At 38.1% G+C, this 14,100-nt stretch overlaps 4 protein-coding genes across 6 annotated transcripts; 2 read left to right on the forward strand and 2 right to left on the reverse strand.

Annotated features, from left to right (window-relative positions):
• Nucleotides 98-1,690, forward strand: LOC104713353. Of its 2 annotated transcripts, none has more exons than XM_010430487.1 (3): nt 98-254; nt 650-740; nt 1,289-1,690. In XM_010430487.1, exons 1-3 carry the CDS (start codon nt 185-187, stop codon nt 1,419-1,421), a joined length of 294 nt encoding a protein of 97 aa, XP_010428789.1. In that variant the 5' UTR covers nt 98-184; the 3' UTR covers nt 1,422-1,690. The 2 variants fall into 2 exon arrangements, with proteins under 2 accessions (XP_010428789.1, XP_019093262.1); XM_019237717.1 differs by lacking the exon at nt 1,289-1,690 and adding an exon at nt 951-1,281.
• Nucleotides 1,893-3,188, forward strand: LOC104713445 (60S ribosomal protein L22-2-like). Of its 2 annotated transcripts, XM_010430671.2 has the most exons (4): nt 1,930-2,006; nt 2,259-2,298; nt 2,392-2,636; nt 2,852-3,188. In XM_010430671.2, exons 2-4 carry the CDS (start codon nt 2,287-2,289, stop codon nt 2,994-2,996), a joined length of 402 nt encoding a protein of 133 aa, XP_010428973.1. In that variant the 5' UTR covers nt 1,930-2,006; nt 2,259-2,286; the 3' UTR covers nt 2,997-3,188. The 2 variants fall into 2 exon arrangements, with proteins under 2 accessions (XP_010428897.1, XP_010428973.1); XM_010430595.2 differs by lacking the exon at nt 2,259-2,298 and having other exon boundaries at nt 1,893-2,006.
• Nucleotides 4,913-6,198, reverse strand: LOC104713587. Its single transcript, XM_010430780.2, has 3 exons — nt 6,092-6,198; nt 5,281-5,470; nt 4,913-5,172 (listed from the first exon to the last, which is right to left on the reverse strand). Exons 2-3 carry the CDS (start codon nt 5,455-5,457, stop codon nt 5,077-5,079), a joined length of 273 nt encoding a protein of 90 aa, XP_010429082.1. The 5' UTR covers nt 5,458-5,470; nt 6,092-6,198; the 3' UTR covers nt 4,913-5,076.
• LOC104713675 (serine/threonine-protein phosphatase PP1 isozyme 9) lies at nt 10,850-13,365 on the reverse strand. Its single transcript, XM_010430888.2, has 4 exons — nt 12,762-13,365; nt 11,802-12,361; nt 11,494-11,673; nt 10,850-11,297 (listed from the first exon to the last, which is right to left on the reverse strand). Exons 1-4 carry the CDS (start codon nt 12,952-12,954, stop codon nt 11,274-11,276), a joined length of 957 nt encoding a protein of 318 aa, XP_010429190.1. The 5' UTR covers nt 12,955-13,365; the 3' UTR covers nt 10,850-11,273.

A 14,100-nucleotide genomic window follows, 5' to 3' on the forward strand; every position in this document is an offset into this window, starting at 1 on the left:
ATTTAATTATATAATGTTTTTTTTTTCAACTTAATAAATTATTTAATGTAATANAAAAAAAAAAAAAAAAAAAAAAAAAAAAAAAAAAGGTTGAGAACCTTGCTGGGACATAGGCGGACCTCTAATTTTTTCTTTCAAAGTTTTGATTTTTGCTTTCGGGGGGCCTCCAAATATTACCAAAGCAATGGCGGAATCAAAGACCAAACTCGAAGAAATCAGAAAATGGGTCTCCGATCACAAGCTCCGTACCGTCGGTAATCAATCATCCTTGTTTCTTGTGTCGTTTCATCATCTGAACAATTCTTTTCTAATGATGATTCGTTATATCCACTTTGGTTTTGTGATTATGGATCTAGATTACATTGTTATCCTTTGTTTTATATTGTCATATAGTAGAATTGATTAGCGTTTTGCGGTTTCTGTTATGTGGCTAGTTCTCTTCATCCTAAGTTTTTTTTTGTACCTGTCTTGATTAAATGAGACATATTAGCCTCTTTCTGATTTGATTATACGACATTTTTGGTCCTCAATTCTTATCCTTCTGTGACATGCATATATAAGAAATAGAGAATGCAACATCTACTTTTGTTGTTTTGTAATTTGGCTTCGTTATCTAACTCTGAAATCTGTATTGGCCCTTGCATCATAGGTTGTTTATGGCTCAGTGGTATCACCGGTTCTATCGCCTATAACTGGTCTCAACCTGCCATGAAAACCAGTGTCAAGATCATCCACGCCAGGTATTGTTTTTTTGGTTATTATAGTTTTGATTCCGCCAAGTATATGATTTTGTTGTGGACTTTTTGAGTTTCATTTGTGTTTCGAAACACTTATTCCTTAGCCATGAACATTGTTAGATTTAAGCAATATATGGCACCATGGCTCTTTCCCCTTTCTTGGCTTTATATTGCTCGCTGCATTCTGCTTGACTTGAATCTTTGATCTATTAGGAAAGCATCGAAATTTATGTGTGTATGTGTGGGGTTTCTTTTCTTTGTTTCTTCATTTTGTTCACCAGGTAAACATATAGTATGCTCAATTTACAATTTTCTTCATTATGTCTTACCTTTGTCATCGCTTTCATGTTCGCACAACAAATTTACACTTCTGTTCCATTCAAGTCCGGGAACTCTGATGTTGATTATTACACTTTGTTCTATGTGTGTTTTTGCCATGAACATATAATGATGATGGATGTAACAGGAGATGATAGAATGTATCACAAATTTTAATATTACAACTTTCTCCTTACATGGAAACATTTTCACAGCATTTTCCTTCTTCTCAGGTTGCACGCTCAGGCTCTGACCTTAGCTGCTTTGGCTGGAGCAGCTGTGGTGGAGTACTATGACCACAAAACTGAAGCTACCAACCGATATCCGATATTTCTGCCGCCGGAAAACATATCTCACAAAGACTAAATTCTGAACCCTTTAACATGCAATGGTGGTCACTGCTTATTCTGTTTGCTACTACAGGGGACACGTAGCTAGAGATGATTTTTGTAGACCTTTAAGCAAATATTTCATGTATTTTTTTTATTAAAAGCAATTTGCATATTATTATTATATCATTCTTTTGATACTTTCAGAGGGATTGTTCTGTGTTGCATATTGCACACAAGATACAGATTTGTAAGAGAGAACGTATTGAAAATAATAAATCCATGATTCAATTTGTTGATGATTCACAGGAAAAGGTATGACTTGCTTGGTTACTAATTTGGAGTTGTTATTAAAATATGAAGTTTTCGGGTTATTTTGAGATTTAGAAAATCTAGGGGAGGCTGAGGTTATTTATAAAACTAGAGAAGTATTGGGGTTGCTTTGAGATAAAAGAAAAACTTGGGGGAGGTTAGGGTTATTTAAAAAGAATATAAATTAGGGTTACAAGACCGACCACTTTAAATGCGCCAAAACCCTAGAGCCCTTTGTTTCATTCTCCCCAGAGCTAAAAGACGCCGCTCGTCTCCTCAGAGAGTATCACCTTCTAGGGTTTGTTTCAAGGTACACTGTTACTATCTCTCTCCAATGGAATGCAAGCTCTTCAATTTCTGATTATAATTCGATATAGGCTTGTCTCGCAAGATGTGAAGATTGAATAGAAGAAACGAATTCTTAGTTTCATTTCCTCTTGGCTTAGCTTCTTTTTTGTTTTCTTCTGTTGAAAGTGTAATTGAGTATGGCTAGAATAGATATAATGAATCTAAGAAGTTTCAATTCTCATCTGCTAAACAGATCTCACTCCACATTTTCCAGGTTATGAGGTAGTCATAGGAGCTTGAAAATGGCGTTTAATGTAATGTAGAAACCATAGGATTCATTTATCTGTAGCTAAAACGCGATGAATGTGTGATTGAATTCTTATGGATTGAATGTTTGGAATTTGCAGAGAAGGGTTGAAAAAATGAGTCGTGGAAGTGCAGCTGTTGCCAAGGGAAAGAAGAAGGGAGTTTCCTTCTCCATTGATTGTTCCAAGCCTGTGGATGACAAGATCATGGAGATTGCTTCCCTTGAGAAGTTCCTTCAGGAGAGGATCAAGGTCGGTGGCAAAGCTGGTGCTCTTGGTGATTCAGTCACAATCACCCGTGAGAAGAGCAAGATCACTGTTACTTCAGATGGCCAATTCTCCAAGAGGTAATAACTGATGAAACTCAATTGATCTTTGCTCGTTTTGTTTCATTGCTTGTGATCCTGTGTCAGTCTAAAGATGTGATAGAAAGTGACTTTATTAGAGCCATACTAATCTAACAGTGTCTAACACAAGTGGTGATTGGTTTGTTTCTTAGTTTAAGCAATCCCAAGTGCATTTGTTTGTCTACTAACTGTCTTTTTTGTGTGTGTGATTTCAGGTATTTGAAGTACTTGACAAAGAAATACCTCAAGAAGCACAATGTGAGGGATTGGCTCAGAGTGATTGCAGCGAACAAGGACCGTAATCTCTATGAGTTGAGGTACTTCAACATCGCTGAGAACGAGGGAGAGGAGGAAGACTAAAAACCCACTTTGGTTTAGAACTATATTCTATTCCATGTTTCTGTTTTTTGGTTTCTACTTGGTACTGAATACAATTTGCCTTTGCCCCTTTGTCTTTTTTTGTCAGATGTTATTTAGTTTTGTTCAAGTTAACTCTCGTTGGTTATCTTACTTTGAGCTCGTATGGATAATCTTTTTTAAAAAATTGGTAAACATGGAATGATTCAGTTGTGGTAGATGTGAATTTTGTTGTATTTCGACTAGAAATTGTTTTCCTTCACAAATTGGGAAAATAGTTTATAGCCATCTTCGACTCTGATTAGGATTGTGAAGTTCGTATGTCTATATATAAGTAAATTCTCAAAAGTAACATTCCCATTCACCTATTTTAATTCGTCTCCAACGATGCTTCTCTTTCCGTGCAACGGTGAAGGGTTGGCGTATACGGTGCCTTGTGGTATAAGAAGCGAAGGACTGGTAATGAACACACAAGATGATACTCCTCCATCGTCTCCAACATCGCCACGTCTTCTCGAACTCTTTCCTTGCGAAAGTGTTGCTCTTCTTGATCTCTTTCCTTGCCAAGGTGGAGAGTTTGCATGTGTGGTTCCTCCATCTGTCACAAGAAACGAAACAGGAGTTAGCCTCGCATACTTCAGAAACATGCCAGGGGAAGAGAGCGACATGATTATTGCAACAGAGTTAACTGTCTCGATAGAAGCAGATATATGGAAAATCAAGAAAACACTCACCATGAGCGACGTCGGTAGTCAGACACGGCTTCTAATACCAAAGGAACCCACGAATGAGCATATTCTGAACTACTTGACAGAAGAAGAGATCAAATTAGTGGAAGACGAAGACCATCTGGGGCTAAAAATCACCGTGTTCGATAGTAAAGAAAAAACTACGCATCAGTTGTGTTTCAAGAGATGGAATTCAGCTGGAAGCTATGTATTGAATAACAATTGGAACAAGGATTTTGTTCAAAGAAAGGAACTGAAAGCAGGCGAGGCGATTGGACTCTTTTGGAATCCTTATGCTTCAAGGCTCCACCTTCGCGTTCTTTAATGTTAGAACCAGTTGATTAGATATTATGGCTTTGGGTTTTTCTTTTTGTCATAGTTAATTCTCTTGGCAATTATTTACATTTGATTCTACTGACATACCTTATTCTGATTTGTAACATCTCAACCTTATTCTGATTAGTAACATCTCAACCTTTATCTCTGTTCTTTTGTCAATACAAATCTGCAAAACAAAGATGAAATCAGAGTTAGATACTCTTAAGTACTCTCTAAACAACTTTGATCCATTGTTTGATGCAACTGAAACAAAACTTGTCTGCAACACAACAGAAAAGCAAAACAAATATATATGTGTTCGTTCTAATCAGTTTATGTTCAACTTTTAAGTCGTTACCTAAACCATAAACCTACTACTATGGCCTATCTAAGACACACACTCACACGAGCTTGTCAATTCAATCCTCTTCGGAATCTTTGATCTTGAAAATCAAATCTCTGGAAGATGTCACAGAAAAGGAACGTGCTTTATCATCAAAACACATTTCAACATGGGAAGGCAAGATGAGATCTCAAAACTAAAAAACGAACTTGAGCTTCATCAAGAAACAGAGGCTGAGCCTAACCATATGAAACGCTTTGAGCTGAAGCAAGTGAGATTCTCCTCTCATCTAGCTGCAACAAAAACCTTGAAACCAATTCAAATAAAAATTAGTTTACATAGCAAAATTATTTGGAAAACCATTAAAAAGTAACCCAAGTGTTGAATTAACATTACATGAAAATCGGTTGAGCTAAATATTAACACCTCTTAAGGACGTGTAGGATGGAACGGGATGTCTAACTCGGTTTGCTTTCCACATTGAAAATAGGAAATTGCAGAATTAATAGATTCATAACACTCTTTGGCACTCAACTAAAAACAATGTTTTTGACTGTTGATTTGTTATTGTAAAAATAAATTGTACTCTTCAATTTATTTACTGTAATAAATTAAAACGGGTATATCCCATAAACATTAAACGAAACAAACCAAACCAACAACATGTTATAGATTGATTCTATCAGTTTCTCTACTAATCCGAGACTGAAGTCTGAAGAGGCAAAAAACTCTCGACTCCTTTAGCCTCAGCTTCATGCTTCTCTGCAACAGCCCTTGATAATCCAAACATCTGAAAAAAATCAATCACAAGCTATACAGTTAGCCAAATCACAAGTAGTGGCTCTCTCAGTAATCAAGATCTATTATGTGTGTTTAGTAAAACAATGAAGAGAAGAACCTTCTTGATGGTCTTGTTGAAACAGTTCTTGTGATCATCCATAGAAGCATTGATGAATTCATCGATGTGATCCTTAACGTCTTCTAGGAAACTGGCATCATCCTTTGCCATCTTTCTACATGAAGACGTGGCCGGTTTTGGCGGGTTTTCAGCTTGAGTTTTCTGCTGCGTCTCCATTGATGTTATGTTCCTAAAAAGAAAACATGTAGATGTAGGCAGGCTCTTCAGAATTAAGATAGGAATCAAACGTAGACTTCAAACCCAACACACAGGAGATAACTTAAAGGTCAGAGCTGAAGAACCAATGGACTAGATAGGCTTTTGATACCCTAATGAAAGATAAGCTCTTAAACTATTCTTCAGCTCATAAAACAAAATTAGATGTAGACTCTTAACACTTTCCTGGTAAACAAACAAACCTAAAAGGCTAAAACACACAAAACCCATCAGATGAATCCAAAGTCTCTAATTTTAAGAGATTCTCAAAAAGTGAATTATCCGAGCCAAGAATCAACAACTTTCTCAGACCATTAAGCACACAACACTGGAATCAAACAAACGTACCCTAAGAAATCACGGAATTAAAAATCAATCAAAGGAACTAGAGATAAAGCATCCGATTATATACAGAGATGGTAACACACGGATCAAGACAAGACANAAAAAAAAAAAAAAAAAAAAAATCCAAAAAAACGCAGAAATCAAGAAAGCTAAAGAGCTGAGACAAAAACCCAGGTAGAGAAAAAGGGATTCAAACACAGGATACCAACGAAAGATCAGAGATTTAGAAACGGGAGAATAAGGAACTCACCGACGAGACTAGCGGCGGCGACGGAAGAGAGTATGTGTGTCTTCTTGGCTTTCGGGGATCCTCTCTGCTCGCTAAAACGTTTGCAATTTTTAGAATTACTAAATTACCCTTAATGTTTCTCAATACAGACAACCAGACAAAAAGGTTATTTACGGAAATGAACCGAATTGTTATCCTTTCTAAATTGATGTCGATGAACCGGAGGGATAATGGTGCGCAGCTTTAATTTTGGTTTGTGAATTTCAAAGACCGAGAAAATTTCGAAACCAAATAATTAAACCGAAATCGAATAGTAAACCGGATTGGAACGCTTCATATGACTTAAACCAAAGCCTTTTGACGACTACTAAAAAAAACTGGAGAAGGAAGAGAGGGAGAATCAGTTTTAAAGAAAAAAACGAAGAACTTGAGAGCATCCGTAGAGAGAGAGAGATTAGCTGAGAAAGATGGGAAGAAATATAACGAAGTTGGTGTTTCTGGTTTTATTGCTTCGTCTCTTTTTTTTTTTTGTATGAATGTTAAATTATATTCACCAAAAAAGACTGTTTTACAACTTAATGCATCATTGTAGCTGAATTTAGAAATAGAAATCTAAAATTGCTTAAAACAACCGATTAAAGTGGGTGAGATTGGAACCAGAGCTGAAGACCATTCTCATAACCAGGAACCTTCGACAAGGTGAGCAGCCTGTTACGGATGCTTTTGTCGATGAAACGGAAGAGACTGGACGATGGAGTGGGAGCCTTATCATGCCGCCTAGCATTGCGTTCACGCCAAATACTGTGTATCGAAATTTGGAAAGCATAACGCAGAAGAAAACGTTGGAGCCGAGGGATGGAGTCGTCGAGTAGCAAAGAGGCTAGCTGATCCCAAACTACAGTGAACTTATTCCCCAACAAAGTAGAAGTCAGAGAAGACCAAACTTGAGAGGAGTAAGGACAGGAGAAGAAGAGGTGGTTTCGAGTTTCCTGTTGGCTGTTACAGAGGACACATGCACCATTTGCAGTAGCCGTCCATTGGACCAACTTATCACCCGTCGAAAGTCGGTTGTGAAAAGCTAGCCAAGTAACAATTTGTGACTTACTTTGAGCTTGTTGTTGATTCTTATGTCAGGGATTTTATACTTACTTTTCACAAAATAATGGAGGTAATGGAAAATCTCCTCTAGATACTTATCTAGAGGAGTCAGGGTTAGATATGGTTCAGTTTAAAAATTTGAATCTGCTCTCATATTGGAAAGACAATTCAGGTCGTTTTAAGGAGTTAGCCTTAATGGCTTGTGATGTTCTTAGTATACCTCTTACAACTGTGGCTTCTGAATCCGCCTTTAGCATAGGGAGTCGAGTACTTAACAAATATAGGAGTTGCTTATTACCCTCCAATGTGCAAGCTCTCATTTGTGCAAGGAATTGGGTTCGGGGTTTTGAAGAACTTGGTGATGAGTTTGAGTTTGTTGAGGAAGAAGGGACTATTGTGGCAGTGTAATGCTGAATATCACTCTCCAGGTACTTGTTTCTATCCTCATTCATTCTCTAAAGTTGTTCATCGAATTGTGTTCCTGTTGTTGAAATCATTGTGAATTGTTGTTATGTTTGTGGTTGAATGTAGAAAGAGGCAGCTCAGAGATGTGGTTTAAGAAATGGTTTCTTGTCATCAAAGGGAGGAAGACGGAGGATAGAAAGACATCTTAATATGTATGTCCCATTCCATGTGACATATCGATCTTCTGTTCTTTAGATTTTTATTTTTAATTTTCTTCACATGAATCCTATATTATTAACTTCAACTCCAAGTCGCCAAGACACCTCTCTTATTAAGTAATTTCATAGGTTTTGTAACCTTTCAGTTTAACATTATTTATCAGTTTTTTATATAATTAGAAATGGTATATAATACAGAATACTAAGGACTGTTCTTAAAACAACAAAAATAAAAAACATTGTCCAATGGGCATGTCCAAATGGACATGGGCATATTTTGGACCATTGTCCAAATGGACCATTGTCCATTATAGCCCGTCCAAATATAGCCCATATATAGAAACACCCATATGGACACACCCATTGGACAGTGGACAGCCCAATTGACAGTTCTAGTAACAAAGCAGTATTTCGGAGTAGAGTGAGTGAACCAAACTCCACTAGACCAAGCGCAATGAGGGTAGTGCTGACGAGTTAAATGCCAAGTATCAGATGTAGCAAAGGTGGATTTGTAAGAACCATTCCGGCATTGCCATAATGGCTGATCACGGCCAAGGACCTGCAACAAAGGACGAAGAGACTGAAGCTCGTCCTCTAACTGATTCAACAGTTCAGTACGATGTCGACGTCTACGATGCAGGGAAAGAGCCTCTGCCACCGTACTCTGCTTCGAGATCCCCACATCAATGCAACCCAGAGCCCCAAACAAAGCAAAAAGTTGACCGAGGGAGCTCCAGTTATCAAACCAAAAGGAGGTGTCAATCCCAGAGGAGACCTTCATTTTGTAAAACGACATGGCTAGGTTGCGATGCTTTAATATTTTCCTCCACATCCAGGAACCACTAACACTCGATGCACTAACAGACCAGAAGGAATCAGAGCGGAGCAGGTTGTAACGAATCCAACGAGCCCACAAGGAGGATCGAGCAGAGAGAAGGCGCCAAGTAAGCTTAAGGATACAAACCATGTTCGTCTCATGCAGTCGACGAAGCCCCAACTCCCTTCAGCCACAGGCCTACACACATCCAACCAGGAAACCTTTGCTTTTTTCGAGTTAAGATCCGGACCAGACCACAAGAAAGCCGAGAACAAACCGTCTATCTCCCGCAAACACTTCTTTGGCAAACAAAAAGCAGAGAGCCAAAAGTTGGTGAGACTAGCAAGCACATATTTGATGAGCAAGAGCCTGCCTGCAAAGGAGAGGAAAACGACCTGTCCAGGAGGTAATATGTTGACGGATACGTTCAAGAAGTGGCAGATAATCTGATCTCGTCATCGACCTAGTAAGGAGAGGAAGACCCAAATAACGAACAGGAAGAGAACCAGCCGCAAACAGGAAATGTTGTAGAATATCTTGCTGTTGCTCAGGCGTGGAACCAGCCATGAAGAGAGTAGACTTCTCCAAGCTAATTTTAAGGCCAGAGGCTGCAGCAAACTGTTCGAAAATGCTCAAAGTTGCAGCAATAGAGCTAGAACGCCCATCCGTGAAGACAAGAATGTCATCCGCAAAACAGAGGTGGGTGAGATTGAGAGACTTGCAACGAGGATGGTAACCTATACGGCGATCAACTGCAGCTTTGTCAAGCATAAGGGATAACACATTCATACAAATGACAAAGAGGTAAGGAGATAGAGAACATCCTTGACGTAAACCTCTTGTACTCTGAATATAGCCGGCTAGCTCCCCAGTTACTTGAACTGAGAAAGAAGTCGAACCAATACAGAGTTCAATCCAATGTATGAAAACACTGGGTAGATTGATAGCCTTGAGGACGTTGAGCAAGAAAGACCACTGGACTGAATCGAAAGCCTTGGAGATGTCAATCTTCATCATGCAACGCGAGGAGATTGACTCTTTATGATAATCCTTCACCAGCTCAGACGCAAGCAACAAATTCTCCATCATAAGTCGATCTTTGATAAAAGCAGATTGGTTTGGAGCGATGAACGCTGGCAGGATAGACTTTAACCGATTGGCGATGATCTTTGAAACAACCTTATACAACACATTGCAACAGGAGATGGGGCGGTAGTCTTTCATTATAACGAAGATTGGATTCTGTATTGTACAATGTGTTGTTGAAATTAAGTGTTTGTTCTTTAGGTGAAGCCTTTAAAACAAATGAGAATGGAGTACGATCAGTATCACCGCCATACCAGTCAGAACCTCAGTCTGCTTATCTTCAGTTGAAGTATCTAGACCTGTGGAAAGTGTTCAGTTGGAAGACTGGTTGCTCTGCTTCAACCATGCAGTCAGCTTCATTAGCTTCCAAAAAGCTGGCTACTTATGGAGAAGCTACTCAAGATTGCTTGGATTTGTTTGAGCTGTTGGAACTTTCAGTCTGTCACTCAAAGTTTGGGATTCAGTCAGGGCCTCCACGCATCTGTGCCTCCTTTTGTAACAGTGTCTTTGAAGCTTGCTCAGAAGCTTACTTTACTAGTAATGGCAGTAATCAGGTAATACCGGTGTTTTTGAAATCTTGAGATAGAAAACTATTGAGAATTCATAAGTCTTAAGAGTGAGAGATTGAGAGAGCTTGTCTCTGTTATGTTTTAGGTCATGGTCCCGTTCTGCTATGCAATGGGCTTCGCTGTTCAAACAGCTGCTCATTCCGCAGAAGAACCTTGTTACGGAAGCAGTGCAATATTAGAGCTGATTATAAAGTCTTCTGGTCAGATGATGATCTTTTTGCGCCTAACATATCTTGGACAAATGCTCTTACTATGGTTTTGCCTCTTTCTCTCTCTCTCTCTCAAATCGTTCAGTTCCCCTTTACAAGTTTTTAAACCGATTGATGTTTGCTTGAATCTTGCTTTGGAATGTTTTAACTCAGGTGGGATTTCCGGCGGCACAGGCTAGCTAGAATCCAGAGGGATGCGCAAGAAGATTGACAAGGAAAGTATAGGGAGAAGAGGTTTTCAAAGATGAAATATTTTTTGAGTTCCTTAGCAATTTAACCAGTAGACAATCTCTGTAAAAAGCACTGCTATAGTTGGGTGAAAAATAAGAAACCCCATTAAGAAATACTCGGTAAATCAAAAGGTTACTGTACAGAAGAATCAGAAAAGTAAAGAGCCAAACATTGAAAGTCAAATTCAATATGGAAAAAAGATTAAGAAATGTGGGAATTTGATGATACAAGAAAATTAAATGCAAAAAGAGGAGAGGCCACTCTAAGTTAAACTAAGGTGTTAAAAAAAAAAAAAAGGAGTAACCGAAACAAGAAAGACAAATAGAACAGACCAAAAGGAGATGATGACGATCTCCAGAAGCAGAAAAGAGATGTTTCTGCAACTATACACAGAATATTTGGATTAACAACCTTTGTTTTTTTTTCTCTCTCTCTCTCTTGTTTTTTTCTACAGATGCTTCTTCTTCTTTGATGACTAAGTAAAGTAGCCTTTTGAGGTTCTCCTCTTCATTGCAGTTTACCACATCTGAAGAAATGCACCGAGCCTAGCCTGATAAGCTTTATTGAGTTTCAAGACTTCCCCATTTTTGGTACCTGATAATAAAAAGGAGAAAATTTAGATTGTGGAAATATGTGTTAACTTTGACTCGAAGTAACCAAAAGAACAAAACTTGTCATGAGACTCAACATGTCCAAAAGGCATAGTCCTGTTGAATTCAGATTATTTGGTTTATCCTAGCTAACCAATTGAATTGTCAAAAGAAGGGACTTCTTGGTCTTTTAAACGAACCTTCTTGAGAGGATTACTGCTAGAAGCTGGAGCCGGTTTCAGAATCTCAAAGGAGCAAACGAGAGATTGATCCACGCTCAATAATGCACCGGCATTGTCAAACTCTCCACCATAGTTTGGAGCTGAGAATATTGTGACTAATCTCCGTTTTGCGAAAAACTCATACCCATCTTCCACTACCTGCAAACTCATCCCTAGCAAGTCAATATCTTGAGAGGTTCTCATAAGAGTATCTCAACTAATATCAAGTATTTCTAAAGAACGAAAAAAATCGCAGAACTGGTTGATCTCTAGGGAAGTCTGTTTACCTGATGGCCTCTGCAAATGAGATCAAGATCATTCTTATCCAAAAAGTCAGCGACAACATCGGCTCCAAACGTGCAGGAGATACCTCGGTCGCTATCAGTCCATCCTTCATTCTTCTGATCAGGATCAGACCAAAGTAAATCACAAAGAAGACCATTGTCAGGGATCTCAGTAGGCCTTTGAATCTCTCGGATCTGCCCCAGGTTTTGCAATTCGGGTGACAAGCCACCATGCATACAAAGGATCTTCTCGTCAATGAGAGCAGCTACGGGCAAACAATTGAAGCAGTCGGTGAAAATCTTCCAAAGACGTACATTAAATCTCCGTTTGCATTCGTCATAGAAGCCGTAAATCCTGTTGATCTTAGCGTCTTCATGGTTGCCTCTCAAGAGAAAAATCTTGGATGGATAACGGATTTTGTAAGCCAAGAGTAAACAAATGGTTTCAAGACTTTGCTTGCCTCTATCAACATAATCGCCGAGGAAGAGATAGTTTGCAGAAGGAGGATAGCCTCCATATTCGAATAGCCTGAGAAGGTCTTGGTACTGTCCATGGATATCACCTGATTAGAGATATCAAAGTGAAAAACCATAAGTACCTCAAAGATGAAACCATCAGGCAGATTTTTAGGAAACATAATGCAAAAAATCCATCAAAATCAAAACTTTCTAGAGTTTCATATGCAGAGGAAGCCATATTAAATATAGGGAAAAGAAAGCCCTCAATCTTCAAACACAAGACATTAAGAAAGGAAAAAAAAGGAACCCTAATCAACAAAAAAAATTTCATCATCAATCAATCTCTCATCTTACATGCAAAATTAATCATCTTTTTAATCAATCGTGTAATACCAATCAAACCCAAATCATCAAAACCAAAAAGCCACAACATTTATTCATCATCATCATCCCCACATAGAGAGAGAGAGAGAGAGAGAGAGAGAGAGAGAGAGAGGGAGAGACCGCAGATGCGAATGGGGGCATGAAGCTCGAGAAGATTAGGCTGAGAGAGGAAGATTTGACGGGCGTTAACGCAGAGTTGACGGATCTCGATCTCGGAAAGCTGAACCTGTTTGCCTCCTTTACCTTCCAACAATCTCCTAATGATATCATCCAACACACCCATCTCCATCATCCCTTCCATACTCGTCATCATATTCTTCCTCTGATCCACCACCCAAAACACCAGAATCCAAATTAACACAAACAAAAAAAAAGAAAAGGGTTTGCGCCAAATCAGGCCAGAACCAATTGGGTAAAAAGGATTTAATTAGAGAGACTATCAGAAAACCACAATCTTTTTTTTTTTTGTTTTTTTTTGTGTGTGTGTTGTGTTTGTGTATTGGATTTTTCCCGAGAAAATGCGGAAAGAAACGAGGAGGTCAAACAAAGGAGGAAGGAAGAAAAGAAACCAGAAGAAAGAATAAATCTTGATTAGTCTTCACAACTTAAGAGGATGAAAAAAAACTGGATGGAGAGATCAAATGTGCAAGTTTAGAATATTACCCAAAAAATTATTTATTTATTTTATTTCAGAGAGAAAACAGATGGTTCAGATACCTCCCTCCTCCTCTTCTCTCTTTCTCTCTCCTTCGCTGCCAAGAAATTTTTTAGAATTTATTTTATATTTGATGTTTTTTAATGGCTAGATTACATTTTTAGAGAATGAGGTCGGTCCAAAAAATTATGTAATTTGGCATAATTAGTCATGGAATTAACAAGTTGAGCTTTTTTAACCACAGCAAAAAAAAAAATAAGTCGACTACCTTTTATTAGTATATAGTAGTATTCAATAAAGAAATGTTACTTCAAACAGATATTATAATAATGGGCATTATAGGTAGTCTAGTAGTTTAGCAGTTTCTAATTTTGTTTAGAATTTACAACAATAGCTACTACATACATACATGATGTAAAATGGATCCAATGAACTACAAAAAAAAAAAATGATTGGATAAAGAAAAAGAAAAGAAGCATTACTGCAAATTGCAAAATGATTTGGTTTTGTCCAAACAACTTTTTTTAAAAAAAATATATAAAGAAAAGTTGTCAAATCTCAAAATAGAAAAACAAAAAAAGGAAGTGTAATTAGTGAAACCTTCTAAGGCAAGAATGTGGGATGGATGGATTTGGGGTTGTAGTGGGACGGACGGTGATGGGAAGATGAGGATCCAGCCTAATTAAAGAACGAGACGTGTATGATTCTCATTGGAACTAGTCAAAGTAAAAGTAGTCTCCTCTACATTTATTTACACACACACACACACACAGAAATATTTATTCAGGTTAATTTGTTGTCGGG

This window comes from Camelina sativa, chromosome 1 (genome assembly GCF_000633955.1).
Source record: "Camelina sativa cultivar DH55 chromosome 1, Cs, whole genome shotgun sequence".
NCBI classification, from domain to species: domain Eukaryota; kingdom Viridiplantae; phylum Streptophyta; class Magnoliopsida; order Brassicales; family Brassicaceae; genus Camelina; species Camelina sativa.